This window comes from Chroicocephalus ridibundus, chromosome 9, assembly GCF_963924245.1.
Source record: "Chroicocephalus ridibundus chromosome 9, bChrRid1.1, whole genome shotgun sequence".
Classification (NCBI taxonomy): domain Eukaryota; kingdom Metazoa; phylum Chordata; class Aves; order Charadriiformes; family Laridae; genus Chroicocephalus; species Chroicocephalus ridibundus.
The window spans coordinates 1,363,631-1,378,814 of record NC_086292.1 but is presented as its reverse complement, the minus strand read 5'-3'; the positions used below and the strand labels follow the sequence as shown (position 1 = coordinate 1,378,814).

The 15,184-nt window shown below is 48.0% G+C and overlaps 1 protein-coding gene across 6 annotated transcripts in view; it reads left to right on the top strand.

Annotated features, from left to right (window-relative positions):
- Window positions 1–15,184, top strand: part of ZNF185 (zinc finger protein 185 with LIM domain) — a 49,572-nt gene that overhangs the window by 6,496 nt on the left and 27,892 nt on the right. For all 6 annotated transcript variants that reach the window (XM_063347241.1, XM_063347243.1, XM_063347240.1 and 3 more), the window contains exons 2-7: window positions 7,896–7,971; window positions 10,570–10,708; window positions 11,290–11,349; window positions 13,202–13,240; window positions 13,877–13,951; window positions 14,746–14,820. In XM_063347241.1, coding sequence (XP_063203311.1) covers window positions 7,947–7,971; window positions 10,570–10,708; window positions 11,290–11,349; window positions 13,202–13,240; window positions 13,877–13,951; window positions 14,746–14,820 — 413 coding nt within the window. In that variant the 5' untranslated portion in view covers window positions 7,896–7,946. The remainder of the gene's footprint in view (window positions 1–7,895; window positions 7,972–10,569; window positions 10,709–11,289; window positions 11,350–13,201; window positions 13,241–13,876; window positions 13,952–14,745; window positions 14,821–15,184) is intronic.

Genomic DNA, 15,184 nt, shown 5'->3' with positions numbered 1-15,184 from the left:
CAGATCCAGCGAGAGGAAAGGACAGGTCTGGGAAAGAGGGAGATAACAGTGGTGTCAGGGCTAAGCAGCGCACCGGAGATGGACATGGAGTGGAGGAAGCTGCAGCAAGCCAAGAGAGCAACGTGGAAGGTTTGGAGGAGCAGAGTTGTCTATTTATCCTGTTGCAGTAGGATCCCATTTTGGAGCGACACAGTGAGATAAAGGGTTGAACGGTCCATGCTGGTCCCTCTGCTCCCCTGGCATCCAGTGCTGGGTGTGAAGCAGGTACAGAAGATCCAAGTTTCAACAGAATGTCCCAACTCTGCTCCGGCTGTAGGATTTCACCACTAATGAGAGCACAAAGCAGGCCACCACTGGGTATTCCTGCAAAACACTCCCATCATGTGCTGCTCCCAGCAGCTGGGAGCAGAACAACACTCCCAGAGGAGAACACTCCTGTAGCAAGGATAAAGCTTCACCTCTTGCCTAAGAGCAGGGGGTGGCAGGGGGACGCATCCATCAGAGGAGCAGAGGCCAGTGGCATCGAAGCACAGGTATGTCCTTAGGATCATGGGAAGGTACACCCCGAATTCAAAGCTTGGGCTGTGGCTGGAGCATTTGGTGAATTTTAATAGTGGAAGAGTCTTCTCAGGGGCTCTTGGGTTGGTTTTTTGGTCTCGTGGTAAAGGAGATATTTGGAGGGCTTTTGGGAAGGCTGTAGCTGGCAGCTGCTTTGCCTTGGGCACTTGGACTGGCAGCGATGAACCTGATACAGCTCTGTGGTCAGACTTGCACAATTATTATTTTTATTTTTTTTTTTTGCAGAATAAGCAACACTAAACACTAAAGTTAAAACCTGAAACAAAGGGCTAACTTAAGCCTTTTGTAATGAAACATTTTCATTTTGTGTTTTGAAACAGTGTGGGCTTTTTTCCCCCCTTAATTTTCTTTTAATTTTCTTGAAAACATATATAGCAGCATAACATGTAACTAAATCCTTTGGCTGATTTGTCATGATCTAGTCTGAATTTTTCCATTTGCTGAAAGCTGTGTTCTCATGTCAAACCAGACAGCCTTTTTCTATGCTGGAAACGCTCAGTGAATCAGTGAATAAAAAATCCTCCATCTTTTGCCCATTCCTAATGATGCCTGAGAAATGAATGAGCCCATAACCCACTGATTTCCCACTCTTGGCATTGCACTACTCCGCTGAGAAAGCGGATTGCGGAGAGGGGAGCCAAATGCCCCCTCCCCTGTGTGCCGGCAGGATTCAAGATCCCCACAGGAGGCCTTTGTGCGGGACACGAAGCCGCGCTGGGATGATGCCACCGGCTCCACTTGCCCACGCCGGCCACGTCAGCGCCTCTCGACAAAGAGGCAGGTGTCTTCTTTGGTCTGTGTGCGGCACAGGGCAGCGCGTTGGGCCTCTTCTTTTATCCTCTTTATTAAAGAGACTCAGATGGCAGCCGGGGACTTGGTTTTCCTCTCCTCAAGCTAAGGCAGGCAGGAGTTAACCCCTCTTACAGCAGGGGTGCTGGCTCTGTGACAGGCTCCCAGTCACCCACTGAATGGCTCAGGGCTCTTCCCTTCATTAGAGAGGGAACCTGTGGGTTGCGTGGGGTTTTTTTCCTGGCTTTTTCCAGTCTGCAGACTGCGTTTCCTATGGATACGCCGTCACTGCTTGTGGACAAAACATCCCGGCTGTAGCCTTTCCAGACTGATTTTCAGTCAGGGCTTGTTCTTGTAAGGCGTTTTAAGGATCAGAAGACGAAAACTCCTGTAGGCATTTATCCTGGGAAACAATCACTTGGATTCTGTTATCTCCCATTAAACCTCGTTGTGTAGACGGGCTTTTGTGAAGGTACTTACTCAGATATTCAGTAGCTGGTTTGGTTCAGCCCACAAGGGGTGTTTTGCAGTTCGGTGCGTTTGCTCACCAGGTCTGGCGTTTGTTCCTCGTGGCCAGAGGTGTTAAAACCCCGGTGTCCGGCACCACTGGGCCTGGGGCTCGTTCCGACGGCTCTTAGGGCTTCCCCTGGTTTCTCTTACTGTTCCCAGCTCAGGGCTTTCTCACAGAGCCCTGGGCTTCTGCAAGTAAAGCACCTGCATCTTCATTTTGCGTTAGGTAAGAAGCGTGGTGAAATTGCCACATACTTACCAGTCATCTTTTTTTTTTTTTCTCCAAAAATATTTACTTTTGGAGAAAAAAGCAACAAAACCGAAACACTCTCCAAATATTATTCCTAACGCTTGCTGGAAGAACACCAGTCCCAGTGCTGTGTCCCATTTGAAACATCCATTCAGAGCGGCGTGTGCAGAAATACCACTGTGTAGTGACCCTACTGGGTCCAGAGAAAAAGGAATTCTGTAGAATAGAAAAAAAAATAATGTATTTATGCCTAACTACAGATTAAGCCACAGAAAGGATTCAGCGTATCTCTTCTTGGTGTGTCTGTGCAGGGCACGGGCTGCAGTGGGTGTAGCCCACAGGCGTTACCGTGAACTGTTTTGAAGGTCGGTGGTGTTTGGATTTGCACCCTGTTGTGCCCTGTGAGGACAGTACATGTGGCTCGGAGAGTCACAGGCTTTTTAAAACAGATGAAATCTAAATTATTTTAGCTCAGGAAAAGTATGTAAGAAGGTGCAGGAGGAACTGAATTCTGTCCCTCATGCTACCTAGACATTTTCCCCGGACTTTGTATTTGACGGGTAGGTCATGGGTGGAGGTACCTGTGCCTTAAGCATTGCCTGCAGCAGTGCCCGGCTGGCCCTGCTGAGGAAGGAGCCGCTCCAACAGGCGGGTGTAGGCGCCATGGCCAGTCTGTTGGGGTTTTTTTTTTATTGCTTGTTTGATGCCTCTCAAGTAGGTCACGCTCACAAGTTCATGTTCGTCCCATCTCACTCACTACCCAGGTAAAAGACCTACTGTCGTACACCACGGGTTCCCGTATGCCCAAGTGCCAGGGGTCTGTCCACATGGAAACCAGTATATAACTGGGAAGAAATACAGTGCCTGCGCTGGCTTTGTTTTGGTGAGATGTCAGGGCATGGCAGGAGCACGGACCTGAAGAGGGGACAGGGAAGTCCCATGGTGCAGCTGCAGCCTTGAACTGCTCAGCAGCAGAGGAAATAAATGGACATCCGTCTGCGGCCAGAAGCAGCTCCTTACTTTCTGTGGCTGTTTTCAGCTGGTGTTTCCCAAGCCAATCTCGTATTTATTTCAGGATCCTGGGGCACTTTGCAAACATGAAGCCCAGGCAGCTCTGTGAGGTTGTCCAGGGGAAGTGCGTTAAGGGAATCATCCCTCAAAGTGCAGCCGTTGCGGAGTAAGCTGGGCAACGCTTAACGGTGCAGCAGAGCCTGCAATAACTGTTTCCATCAGGAAGTGAAGAAGGATTATTGCTCATTTACATAACGATGGCACCCAAGGGTGCCAATTAGTATCAAGGGCCTTTTGCACTGGTGGTGTGCAGACACTTAATAGGAGGCAGTTGGCTCCAAAGGGCTCCCAGTGGGCTTCAGAAGGAAAACCTTCTTTATAAATAGAGAGTGAATGGGGATTTTTATTTAAATGATTTTTTTTGTCTCAGATTTTATATTTGTAGTGAATGTTTGGGAGAAAATATATATTCCTGAACAGCTCTGGTATCAAAACCAGAGTGACTTGGTGACTTACTGTATGTTTTTTTATAATAGAGATGTTCCTAGTGACACAGCAGAAGCATTTTGTATGAGGTGATGACTAAAGAGAGGACAAAGGTGTGTCTACCCAGCAGAGCTTATTTTCTGACTGTAAGGCAAGAGGGAAGGGGTGGATCTGGTTTGAGGCAGAAGAGGTTTTGGTCTACATGAGGTGGAGATCTCCACGTTTTGTAAGGATGGTGACAGGAGATTGCTGCAGTGTGTTTGGAAATGGGCGATTACAGAGATGGGGAAGTTGCTGTGGATAGGGATTAAAAAAAAAAAAAGAGAAAATGGGATTCTGCAGTGGTGGAGAGATGGAGAGGGGACTGTGGGACAAGGAAGGACACAGATGGTTGGGGGCTGTGTTGGGGACAGGAGTGGGATTTCATTGCTAATGACGGCACAAACAGACTACTTTTTGCCCTTGTAACTTAACATCACGCATGGAGGTTCCAGTAGCATAAAAACATATTTCTGAAGAAACACATTCCCTAGCAACATTTTGTTTGGTAAGGAAGATTTCGGAAGTGCTCCATGTTGGCTTGTCACAACCTTTCATGGGGATAAGAGTAGACAAGTGTTAACAGCTGAAGACACCCCCTCCAAGTCTAGAACTGAGATCTTTGAGATTTACTGCATTGCAGACTCACAAAAACTTGAATATAAGGGCAGAAATGCTTTGAAACATGTCCCATAGCACATGTTGAAGCCTAAAGTCAAATTTTGCCAAAGAGAGGAAGCTGTTTCAATTTCTAAGCCATCCCTGGAGCAGCAAGAAGCACTCTCATTCCCAGGAGTGTTGTATCAGTGCTCTAGAGCCAAACACCCTCTTCCCAATCCTTTCTGGCCCCGTAAATCCCGTGCTGCTTTCTGCACAGCAGCGTCGTCTGAGCAGATAGACTGGGATGTGGTCCCATTGCAGCCTGTTGCAGCCTGAGAAGCCATGTCTACTGCTTCTTTTTCTTATTTTGATATTCCAACAGCTGGAGTATCAAAACATGGACAAATAGAGTTACGAGGAAGATGTGAGCGCTTTTCCTGATAGTAGTTTCCTGATCTGTTTTGCTGTGGTTTGGGTGAGTGGGCCCCATGTATCTCTCTTGTTCTTGTTTTCTTCATCACAGCTACCATCTTGGCATCCGTAGATGTCAGTTTATCTGCCAGGTGTCACTGCCAGACACCATTAAAACAAGAAAATGAGCTTTTTGTTTCTCATCTGAGAAAAGCTGAGTTACTCTAACTGCAGGATTTGTGGCATAACCTGGTTTGATTTGTCTTTTAATGTTCTAGTCACTGAGCAGGCACTAAGCACGCGTAAGATCAACCCAAAACTTTACCAAGCCCTGTATCCTATGTCCAACAGGAGCCTACAGCAGGGAATTAAATATATGGGCAAGAAATAGCGTACTTGAATTGCTCTTTTCTTGCTGAACCCACTCAGCTTAGGCTTGATTCTTGCTTGGGCTGTATTGCCTTGATCCTCAGGTGAAATGTGAAAATAGCCACTTGGTAGCCTTCATTAATGAAAGAGAGAAAACTACGTCACAAAGAAGGAAAGGGCTGACTCCATCCATCACAGAAGGACATCCTTTTGGGTGTCCTTTGGGGGTTGGAACTAGATGATCTTTAAGGTCCTTTCCAACCTGAACCATTCTGTGATTCTAGAAGTGCACCCCTCTGCACTTCTCCTGGAAGATTTGCTGAAAGCTTCGTTCTGGGCTCCTCTGTTATGGTGTGTGGCAGGAGGACAGCCAGTAACACCCAGTGGTTTCTGCCAGTCGAGCAGCAGAGACATGGGTCACCCCGTGCCGGAATGGGCCACTCAGAGTGGCAGCAGGCTGACCGTCGCGTGATTCATCCCTGGAAAAAGCAGGCTGTCAAAAAACATTTGCCAGTCCCCCAAAGCCAAGCCCAGCGAGCACCACTGACGTGTTCCAACGCCTGTTTGTCAAGCCAGAAATATCAGTGGAGTACGAGTGTGTTTGCTGCGGCCCCTCCCAGGATGATGTGAGCTGGGAAGAGGGAGGGCAGCGCCAGAGGAAAGGGCTTGGCCAACGTGTAGTTTCTGGCACATTTTTATACACATGCTGAGTGCCACCCTTCGTGGCTTCCCTTCCTTTTGTGTGTATTTGTTAGGGGAATCGTGTGAGTAAGAAGTGAAGTTTCTGTTTAAGCAATAAATGGAGACGTCCTTTCCTGCAGGGCCGGCACACGATGCTGCAGTACGTGCCAGGCGGAGCCGCGGTGCGTGACCGGAGTTCAGTCCTGCGCCTCTGCAAGCTCCAGGCCTCCCTGAGAATCCTTCCTACATGTTCCTAAACCTCTGCTTATTCCTTTAGAAGATCTGTGCTGGGGGGCTAATCACCTCTCAGTTATGCCACCAGATAAGTAATGACAGCTCTCTCCAGCTTCCAAATACCTCCGTTATATGGCAGCATGTAGCCTTTGCCTACTTCTGCCCCTGGTTTGCCCTGCATCAGGGCCATATCAAACTCTTGGGATAGTTCTTTTCCACTGCTCCTCATCCTCTGCTTGCTTCAGCTTTATTTTGTCTGGGAATGGGAAAGAATTTACTAAGTAGAAGAGAGGACCAAGCGCAGCTCTGAATTGCAGTTTAGCAAGGTAGCCGTGGTCTGAGTCTGCCTCGCTCAGGTGCTGTAGGCAATGAAGCCACGTGGCTTCTCCATGTGCAGGTCCAAGATGTTGTAGTTTCTTTTTAACCCAAAGTTGCCAGATCACAAGGCTGTCAGTTGTGCTCCTGCAGACTGCAGCCATTTCCCCTGCCTTTAGTGTAAAGATACCCAAGTATTTAGAGGCTCTTCATGGATATCCAGGACAATGCTACAGTTTTCCTTTCTCTCTAAATAGCAGGGTCAATTAAATTTGCGTGGGAAGGGGGATCTGGGAAGGATAAGAAAAGAGGTGGGCTGTCTGCTCCTGGTGAGAGCTGAGTTAACGTTTGGGAGTGTTTGTGAAAGGGAGAGGGAGCCTTGGGGTGATAGCAGAGGGCTTGTTCGTGATCTCAGTGCAACCTGGATGAGGAGTGGATTTGCAGCGGGTAGATCTTCGGCTGAGACAAGCCGAAGGAGCAGACGTTGCCAAGAAGCAATGCTATGAGATCAGCGCTCGGCGTTCCTCGTGGGCGTGTGGCTTCGCAGCGATGTTGCAGGGACAAGCCCACCAGCAGATAATAACAACCTAATTTTAGATTCACAGGCTCCCGAATAGGGTTGGGTCTTTTATTCATGAATAGTGTAGTCACTTAAGAATCCAGGTTCAGCACATAGTTTTGGCAAGGAAAGAACGGAGGGTTGTAAAAGCTGGAAGTTGCCCTTGATTTTCCTTCTCTGAAATAAAGGCTCAGCCCACAGCTTACTGGAAAAAACTTCAGTGAGTGCAAAGAGAAAAGAAACATTTCTGATAAACATGTAATCATGTGCTGAATTAACCTGGGATCTACTAATCTCAAAACGGGGGTCCATTATGAGGAGTTTTGCTTTCTTTTGTTTGTTTGTTTGTTCATAAATTGAAAAAAAAAAGTCTTGACAGAATCTGAAAGAAACATTATTTTTTTTTCCCTGACACTTAGTTTGTGGTTGGTTTTGATTCAACAACAGCACTAAACAATCAGCGCTCTGCAAATTCCCAGTCTCAGAGCATCTCCAAGGCTGTATGTCCAGGAGTTTCTCTTTACTGTTGTCATTTAAAGGAGGGGCCCGGCTGCCATCAGAAGCAAGAATTAACTCTTGCTTCTGAGACAGGCAGTCAGATGTTCTCTCTGCTGTATCTTAGGGGAATAACACATATCTCTGCCAACTGAAATTTGTCAAGAGCCCTTATGTCATACCCCCACCTGACAAAAATGCCAGGGTTCACCCAAGCAGCCTCAGCTGCTCTGAGTTCTGTAGGCTCCAGAAGGTCTGTCCCACCTGAGTGGCTCTGGGTGCTTTTGCAAAGGTCTCCTCCATCGCTCTCCTCCCACACCTGGAAGGACGCATCTGTCATGGCCCACCCAAAGCCTTACTGGTGTGGAGAACACACCCATTTGATTTTTCCTATCCTTGATGCTGAAGGCACATGGCATGGGGAGAAATCACAACTCTAGTGTATGTGTCGCAGTCTCCCCATCCTCCAGGCTCCGTGGCTGTTGTGATGCTCTCCCTTCCGCATAGCTTCATTACTTTTTATATCAGAACTACTAATCTGCTTTTCCCCTTTTTTATTTCTTCCAGGGGCTTGTTGTCTTCAAACAGTAACCAAAGGGGAAGGCGCTTCTGAGAACCATGATGTCCCTGGGTGTCAGTAAAGGTAATTCCTTTCCCCATCCCAAGCTGTTGGGGATCTGTCCCCTGTCACGGCTTTCCTTTGCTTTCTTTGCTCAGTTGCACCTGCTGTAATGTCTCTGCACAACTGCCCCAGTGCGCTGTGCCCAAGGGTAGAGGACACCTCTGCCTTGTCTGGGACCTGCTCCAACCTGCAGTTCCAAAATCATGTGCATTTGGCTATGATTTCGCTATCCATGAAGGTATGGAGAGCTGGAGAGTTTATAGCCTTGCTGAGGTTTCGAGATGAGCAAAAGTCTAATAAACTACCATATTATACTCTTTTTAAGACCCTCCTTAAAATTCTCTGTCTTTGAAATGTCTACTGAAAATACAGCAGCAATTAGCAGCCAGTGCAGCAGCAGAGCAGGATGATGTCCCTGTATCTCTGTCTACCCACACGCTCTGGTTTTCTCTTCTCGAGATAAAAACCAAAAGCCTGTTGGGCCGGAGACCACCCGGTGCAGTGTGCAATATCCATACAGTCATGAGAAGACTGCCTTTATTATTCCTAAACTCCTAATAATATCTTATTATCAGAGGAGTGTGAAAAAATCATACTGGGGCTACAAGTTGCTCTGAGTTGTCCCAGGAACATGCCCAAGCTGCACAATGCTGTGGCAGACTCTGAGTTTTAATTTTTAAGCAGCAGATGCTCACAGGACCTTTAGATGTGAATAGATGGGATGATGCTTCCAAGTCCGTAGGTAACCTGAAAAAGTAACGTGGAGAGGAGTGGAAACACCTTATTCATTTCGTTTAGTGGCCAGCCCAGCCTAAAGGACATTAGGCAATAGATTTAATTTTCCATTTCAGGGCTAAGAAAAGCAGCCCATCCCTTTCCAGGTGCTCCCTATAAAGTGTTACTGCTGGTCCCTAAACTGCACCCTGACAGAGATGTGGCCCTGCATAACTGTGCCTTTTAACTGCTACTGCTAATTCCACGTGAGGAAGGACGTTCTCTTCATTGCTGTGTTCTCCTTAGAGATGATCCAATGGGACCAGATGTTTTAAAAAAAAAAAAAATAATTAAATCCTACCCCTACTACATAACATACTTGAAGCACATGACCGTGTGTCAGAGATGAATCAGTTTACTGCATGTCAGCTGCTCGGTGATAACTATTTCTGGGCAGCCTTCTAGCCCATCCTGAGCACAAGATATAGAGACTTAGCTGACCCTCCTTTCCTGGTAGCTAAATTGACTTATTTCATGTTTGCCACGGGCTAAGAGTGTGCAGGCAGGCAGATTCCTGGCGTGGATGATACGAAGTTGTAAAGCTGCAATAACTTGTTGGTGTCTCTAAACCCCTGAGCTGTATCGCTCCAAGTGCGACGAGGAGAGCAGGCTCGATGTTTTCAGCCTTTACCGCTCCTTTCCAAAATGGCAAAAGGTAGAAGATAGTCAGAAATACATAGAAAAGGAGATTTCCTTGTCTGGTCTTCATCTTACAATTTCCCTGTGGGAAAACAGTTATTTCACTTGGAAGAAAATGCTGGATGGGGAATTTCCCAGTGAAAATGCCTTTTTAAAAAAAAAAATAAAATCCAGCTGCAATCAATTTGGTCCCGCAGGACTTTGGCACTCAAGGATGACTGAAGCTCTTCACATCAGTCACCTGCACATTCCCTTCCCTTGTGAGAGACTCTTCCGCTTCCCCAGCCTCCCGTCTCCTGCCCTGCCTGCTCCCAAGGATTTTGGCTTTAATAGTCTTCCCCATTAGCCTGTGCTTTTTTTCACCCAATCTTTTTCCCACTGGGAGGATTTAGTGACTCCTAATCTGTGACCTTCTGCAATTTCTTACATCTTAGTTTTACGTTTTAATTGCCATTGCTGACTTTCTCAACAAGGGAATGTGGTTGTGGTTCGTTGCCCAAACAGAGACAAGGGGCAGAATGAGGACGGTGGCAGAGTTGCTGTTGGACAGCAAAGGAGAGAGCGTACAGCGTAGGACACTTCCAGATCTGGGCCAGAACCACACTGTTAGGGAGACGTGGTTTGAGAATATGTTTTTTGAGGCTGAACTTTGTAATGAAAATGTGGAAATGAGGAGCCAAAGGACGTGTCTCCTTCAAGTCTGACAGGCCACCAGAGAAAGCTCACAGCTGGGTGTTTGCATTTGATGGCTTACCTCTAACCCCCGACTCTTGGCTCAGCTTCATACTCCAGACATATCATCCTCTCCCACAAACCAAAAAAGCCTTATGCTGGAGCTGATGGGATGGGAAATGCCAGAGGAAACTCACTGCTTTGTAAGTAAGTGATTAGACCACACACTGAATGTTGTTGGTCTTCCTGAGAGAAAATGACTCATTAACGTTGAAGTCCTCTGAAAGGAGAGTAAAAGCCGTATGAATCTCTGTAGAGGAGGTGATGCTTCGGGGTAAATTGATCCTGAAGTTTGGATGACAGCTGGTTTCCCTCTTTCATCAGAAGTGTCAAAAGACTCATTCAGTGTTTGAATCTCTGACTGAAGAGACCTGTGCTCCCTGCTCTGAGATTTACCCCAGCTCACCTGCTGACACTCTGAATTCTTGCCCGTTCTCAGCCACCCTGCTCTCCCCTTCCCTCTGCCTCTCCTAGGACGTGTCATTCCACCCACGGATGAAGACCGCAGGAGAATCATTAAGCAGATGAAGGTTCGCACCACCCTGAAGGGAGATAAGAGCTGGATCCACCACCATAACTCGGACTCTGAGGATGAGAAGAAGAGCAGCCCGCTGTAAGTGTGACCACCGAGGAGCGCTCCTCTTCTCCCTCCCCTTTCCCTCCTCAGCCCCCAGGAGTACTCTCTTGCAGAGGAAGCACATGTGGTGTTAGCGTGTTTTGGGGTCTCCATGATGCCAGGCAGTGACACCACCAAGGGGAAGTGGGGCTCCTGCTTAATTTTGATAAATGCAGGCTGGGGAGAAGGTCTGAGAAATGGCCTTTCCTGGGAGCTGGGAGTCCAGCTGCACAGGCAGATTTGAAGTCTCAGGAGAACTCCAAAGTCTTTTGAAGGCAGATTGCGTTTCGCCATCTCTGGAGTGACAAACAAAGGGACAGACATCGATGGGAGGGAACTTAAGGGATAAACCAGCCAGGTCTGCATCTCCCCCTGCAGCTCGCGGGGCTGTGTCGCACAGCCACCCCTGTACCAGGGAGCACCACAATCTGCACCAGCTTCTCGTTAATTAGAAACAAAACCAAGCCTAAATTGGTCTTCTCTTAGCAACTCCCTCTGAAAACATCACTGCTATGTTCAGCAAGGCAGCTCGGCAAGAGCAGAAGTTAATGATGTCATTGTGTTTTCTCTTTATGCAGGTCTGGACGGGCCGGTGGAGGATCCCCAGCCTCAACACCTACTGCTCCCCAGAGCGACAGGTAATTTTGGGGGCACATCCTGTTGCTTCCCTTCTGTGTTATCTCATGGGTTTGGTTCGTGCTTTCACTGGTTTTTCACAATGGTCTGCTCTTTCTTCACCTCCTCGAACCCACTCACTGCTTCGATGGTGTTGAAAAATGCCATCCTTGAGGAGAGCCTGCATTGTTCGGTGTAATGTCTTACAAATTGTCACCTCGTAGAGAGCGGGGCTTATCTCCTGCAAAGTCCAGGTGGATGAATGGATGGATTGATGTCTTTAATGCAGATGAATGGATGCCTTGAAGCCCACAATCCCACAAGATTACTGGTGCACATCAGCTCCTGTGCTGCTGCAACAACTGTATGCTCTAAGCCTGGGGGCTTCTCAGAGCAAGCGAAGCCCTGTGTAGGAGCTGAATCTGCTTCAGGGCAAGAGCACGAGGGCTCTTCAGGAACCCGGGAGTGTCCTAAAATATAAAACTGTTGGAAAGGGCTTAGTCATATGAGAGAGCGCTTTGCTAGCTGCAGTGCCATTGCTGGGAGAGCATTGTCCTCTCCCTTTTTCTGTGCCAGCTCTTGTCATTTCTTGTTGCAATTAGACAGGATGGCTTCCCTGCCGTGCCCTACCTCTTTCTGCCACCCTCTGCAGCATAATGCTTTATCAGGCACAGGATAAATAAAACCAGGGACATTTGTGACATTGGAAATGTGGCATCTGAAGGGGCATCTTTGCACAAATGTGCAAGAGCCTAAAGCTGACAGAAGGTGAGTGACAGGGAATCCAGGATACTCAGGATCTCTTTATACTTCAAAGTGAGGACAGGCATTCATACGCTAAGCTGGACAACTTCTCAGCTTCCCTGTAGCTCGCTTTCAAAGCTGAGTGCTCAAGGAACAGCTCGGCAATGCGGCTGGGATGAGCTACACCCTGCTGGTGCCCGCTCTGAGGACACTGCGGAAGCAAGAGCCTGAGGCTGTGCTCAGCACTCATTGTCTTCCAGCTCATCCCATCCAAAGATCTCCAGCGCTAGGCTAAGCCTGCCGTGAGTTTGCATTTCTGTGCCTGTGAAGGCAACTGGATAAATTTGAGCTTGGCAGCTGCCTCAAGCACATAGTGATGGGCAGCGTGAACCTGCCTTCCTGCGAAGCTCTGATCCCATGGCTGATCCTGCTTGGAGCAGGAGGTTAGACCTGAGACCTGCTGAGCTTTCTCACTGAATCATCTTGTGATCCTAAGGGCACTTGGACAGACAGGAAGGGAGGGGGTGGTATCTGGGCAGGGGTGAAGGGAGCCTCTCTGAGCTCATCTGGTGGGAACCAGGTCCTTGAGGCCCATCCTGGTCCCGACCTTGCTCTCAGGAAGAAGATGTCTCTGAGACAGCTTGAAGCAGGTTCCAGGGACACTTCCTCCTGCCCTGGGGCAAGGGGCCAGATCCCCACCTGATGGTATCCTTTTCCTTTCCCTCCAGGGGAGCCATGCCACACTCCCTTCCTCGGAATGGGCCCTCGGAGGAGTTAGAGTGAAGATGATGTTTTCCTGTGATAAAACAACCAGGATCTCTACTGTATCTAATCTCCCCCTCTGTGCTATCAATCTGTGCGCTTAATTTTGAGCCAGAAAGCACAGCTAATTTTAATTGGCTAACTCTAAAATTCACTCTTCTAAAATCTTTTATAGAGCTTGTTCTGCTGATTATTCATTTTTAAAGAATCCCTCCAAGGTTAATTTTGGTGCAGCAGCTGAGGTTTCACTCCAGGCCCATTTAGCCAGATTTTTGGCTTGACAGCCACGTAGACGTTTCCCTTTAATGCTGCTGCTGCTGTTGTTTTTCCCCATGTTTCTTAATTCACTAATGTCTGTTCTTTGCACAGGTCTTCTCCCTCCAAGCCTCCATCCGGTTACCTCATCAGGTTGGTATGGAGTGGCGTATATTTGGGCTGTAGGGGAAGGAGAACTAGGTCAGGAGCAACAAGCATGAAAGATATTACTATCTCTTGGGTTCTCTTATTAGTTAGGAACGTTACAATGCTCAGGGAGTACCTTGGTGAAGAGATAGTCCTGAGTATTTTGTTTAACAGGTAGTTTGAGAGTGATGTTAACAAAAATTCAGGTCTCCTCTATACGATACAGGGATCACACATGGAAGGGTTGTCGTGCTATGAAAACGTTCCACCATCCCTGTGATCAGCACAGCACCAGTGGTGGGGCTTGTGTGCTTCAGCTCCCTCTGACACGTGGGCTGTTGCCCACGGGGACTCTGATGCCGCCGTAATCCTAAGCAGGTTGGCAAGCCCTGTGATACTGTACCCATGCCTCTGTGCGAGCCGATTTTACCGTGTTGTCTAAGGCCAGGGAGTAGGAAAACGGGATTTTTCTCGGGGTGACTCTTTCCAGGAAGCACCTGCTAATTCTCGGTGTCCTGAGCCAGCACCTTCCTTCCGACAGGACACACAAACACTGTGTACCCAAAGGGTGGCTGCAAGTCTCTTAATTTTAGTTCCAAAATCTGTCCTGCAAAAAATTTAACATGTCTCTCTTCTCCTCAGAGGGGTGTTCACGAAAACCATCGATAAGACTTCTTCCACGCCAGATTCTTCATCTTCTAAAGAAGCACAAAAAAGGTCTGTGTGTGTCTTCCTCTTCTTCATGAAAATGAGCTTTTAAATATTGTATATATTTCTAGTTATTCTTTTATTTTGGCCAGTGCTTGTGGGCTTCCACTGAGCTCCGCTAAATCCCTATGTAATGCTGGAAGCTGTGGCTGTTCGTTTAACAGCTCTGCTCAGCAGACATGGGGAAAAGACAAGGCATCAAACTCCATGTTTTCCTCACCAGAGCACGGGATGGCAGCTGTCTGTGAAAGTACTCATGGATTTGGCTTTAATTTGGCAAATAGTTTTGAGTGGGGGACAAATCATAGGGAATCCTTGCAAAGCTGTAACACCTCACTTTGGTGGTTTTAATGTGGGGTTTGGTGGGGTTTTTTGGAACCTGTCTTGTGAGAGGCGCTTAATTCTATTAAAAAAGATCTAAGCATGTCTCTGATCTAAGCAGATGCTTTATTGCACCTCAAGTGAAACTTTTTGAAATCCCATTTCCCCCCCTGTTTTGATTTATCTGGGGAGATGGATGATGCCACAACGTGTCTTCTTCCTTCTTGCTGGCTGATCCTGGGACGGAGTAGCACCGTCCCACAGAGGGCTGTGCCCATACCGGCTCTGACATCTCACAGTGGCAAAGCACTGGGGAAGCAAAGCAGACCTCGAATCCCAGTCCAAGGCTGTGAAAAGGCAGCAAATGCTGTGTTTTGATTAAATAGCATTCCCTATTTTCCCCCATCTCCTTGGGAAGTAGGTGGTGAAGGGTGAGAGCTTGGGAGGGTCATGTTAACAGCTGTGATTTGTGTCATCTGCAGCACTGCCCCAAAGGGACACAGCCCGTGCCGTTCTTCCTCTGGCTACAGGATGACCACTGAGGATTACAAGAAACTGTGAGTGCCGCAAAGGGCAGCAGCGCTTCCTGTCTGTGCATGGGCGCAGCAGCACCTTGAGCCTCAGTGATGAAGCCACCTGCACACAGGTGCCTGGCCAGGCATGGCTTCATCAGCTCAGCGCTGCAGAGCTTTCACTGCAAACTGAAGCGGTTCCCGGTGCTACCTCCAGGCCTGTGGGGGCCATAAGGTGTTCATTGAACTGGTAATGGCCTTCGTACGGAGTGAATTTTATCACTTCATAGTAATTAAGGCAAAAACTGGAGGATGCAGCCTGGGGACTTGGTTTACAGCATTGCTGGCCTTTCTCAAACCAGGAGAAAGGAGGGGCCTTGTGGCAGAACAGCACCGCTGACATTTCCTA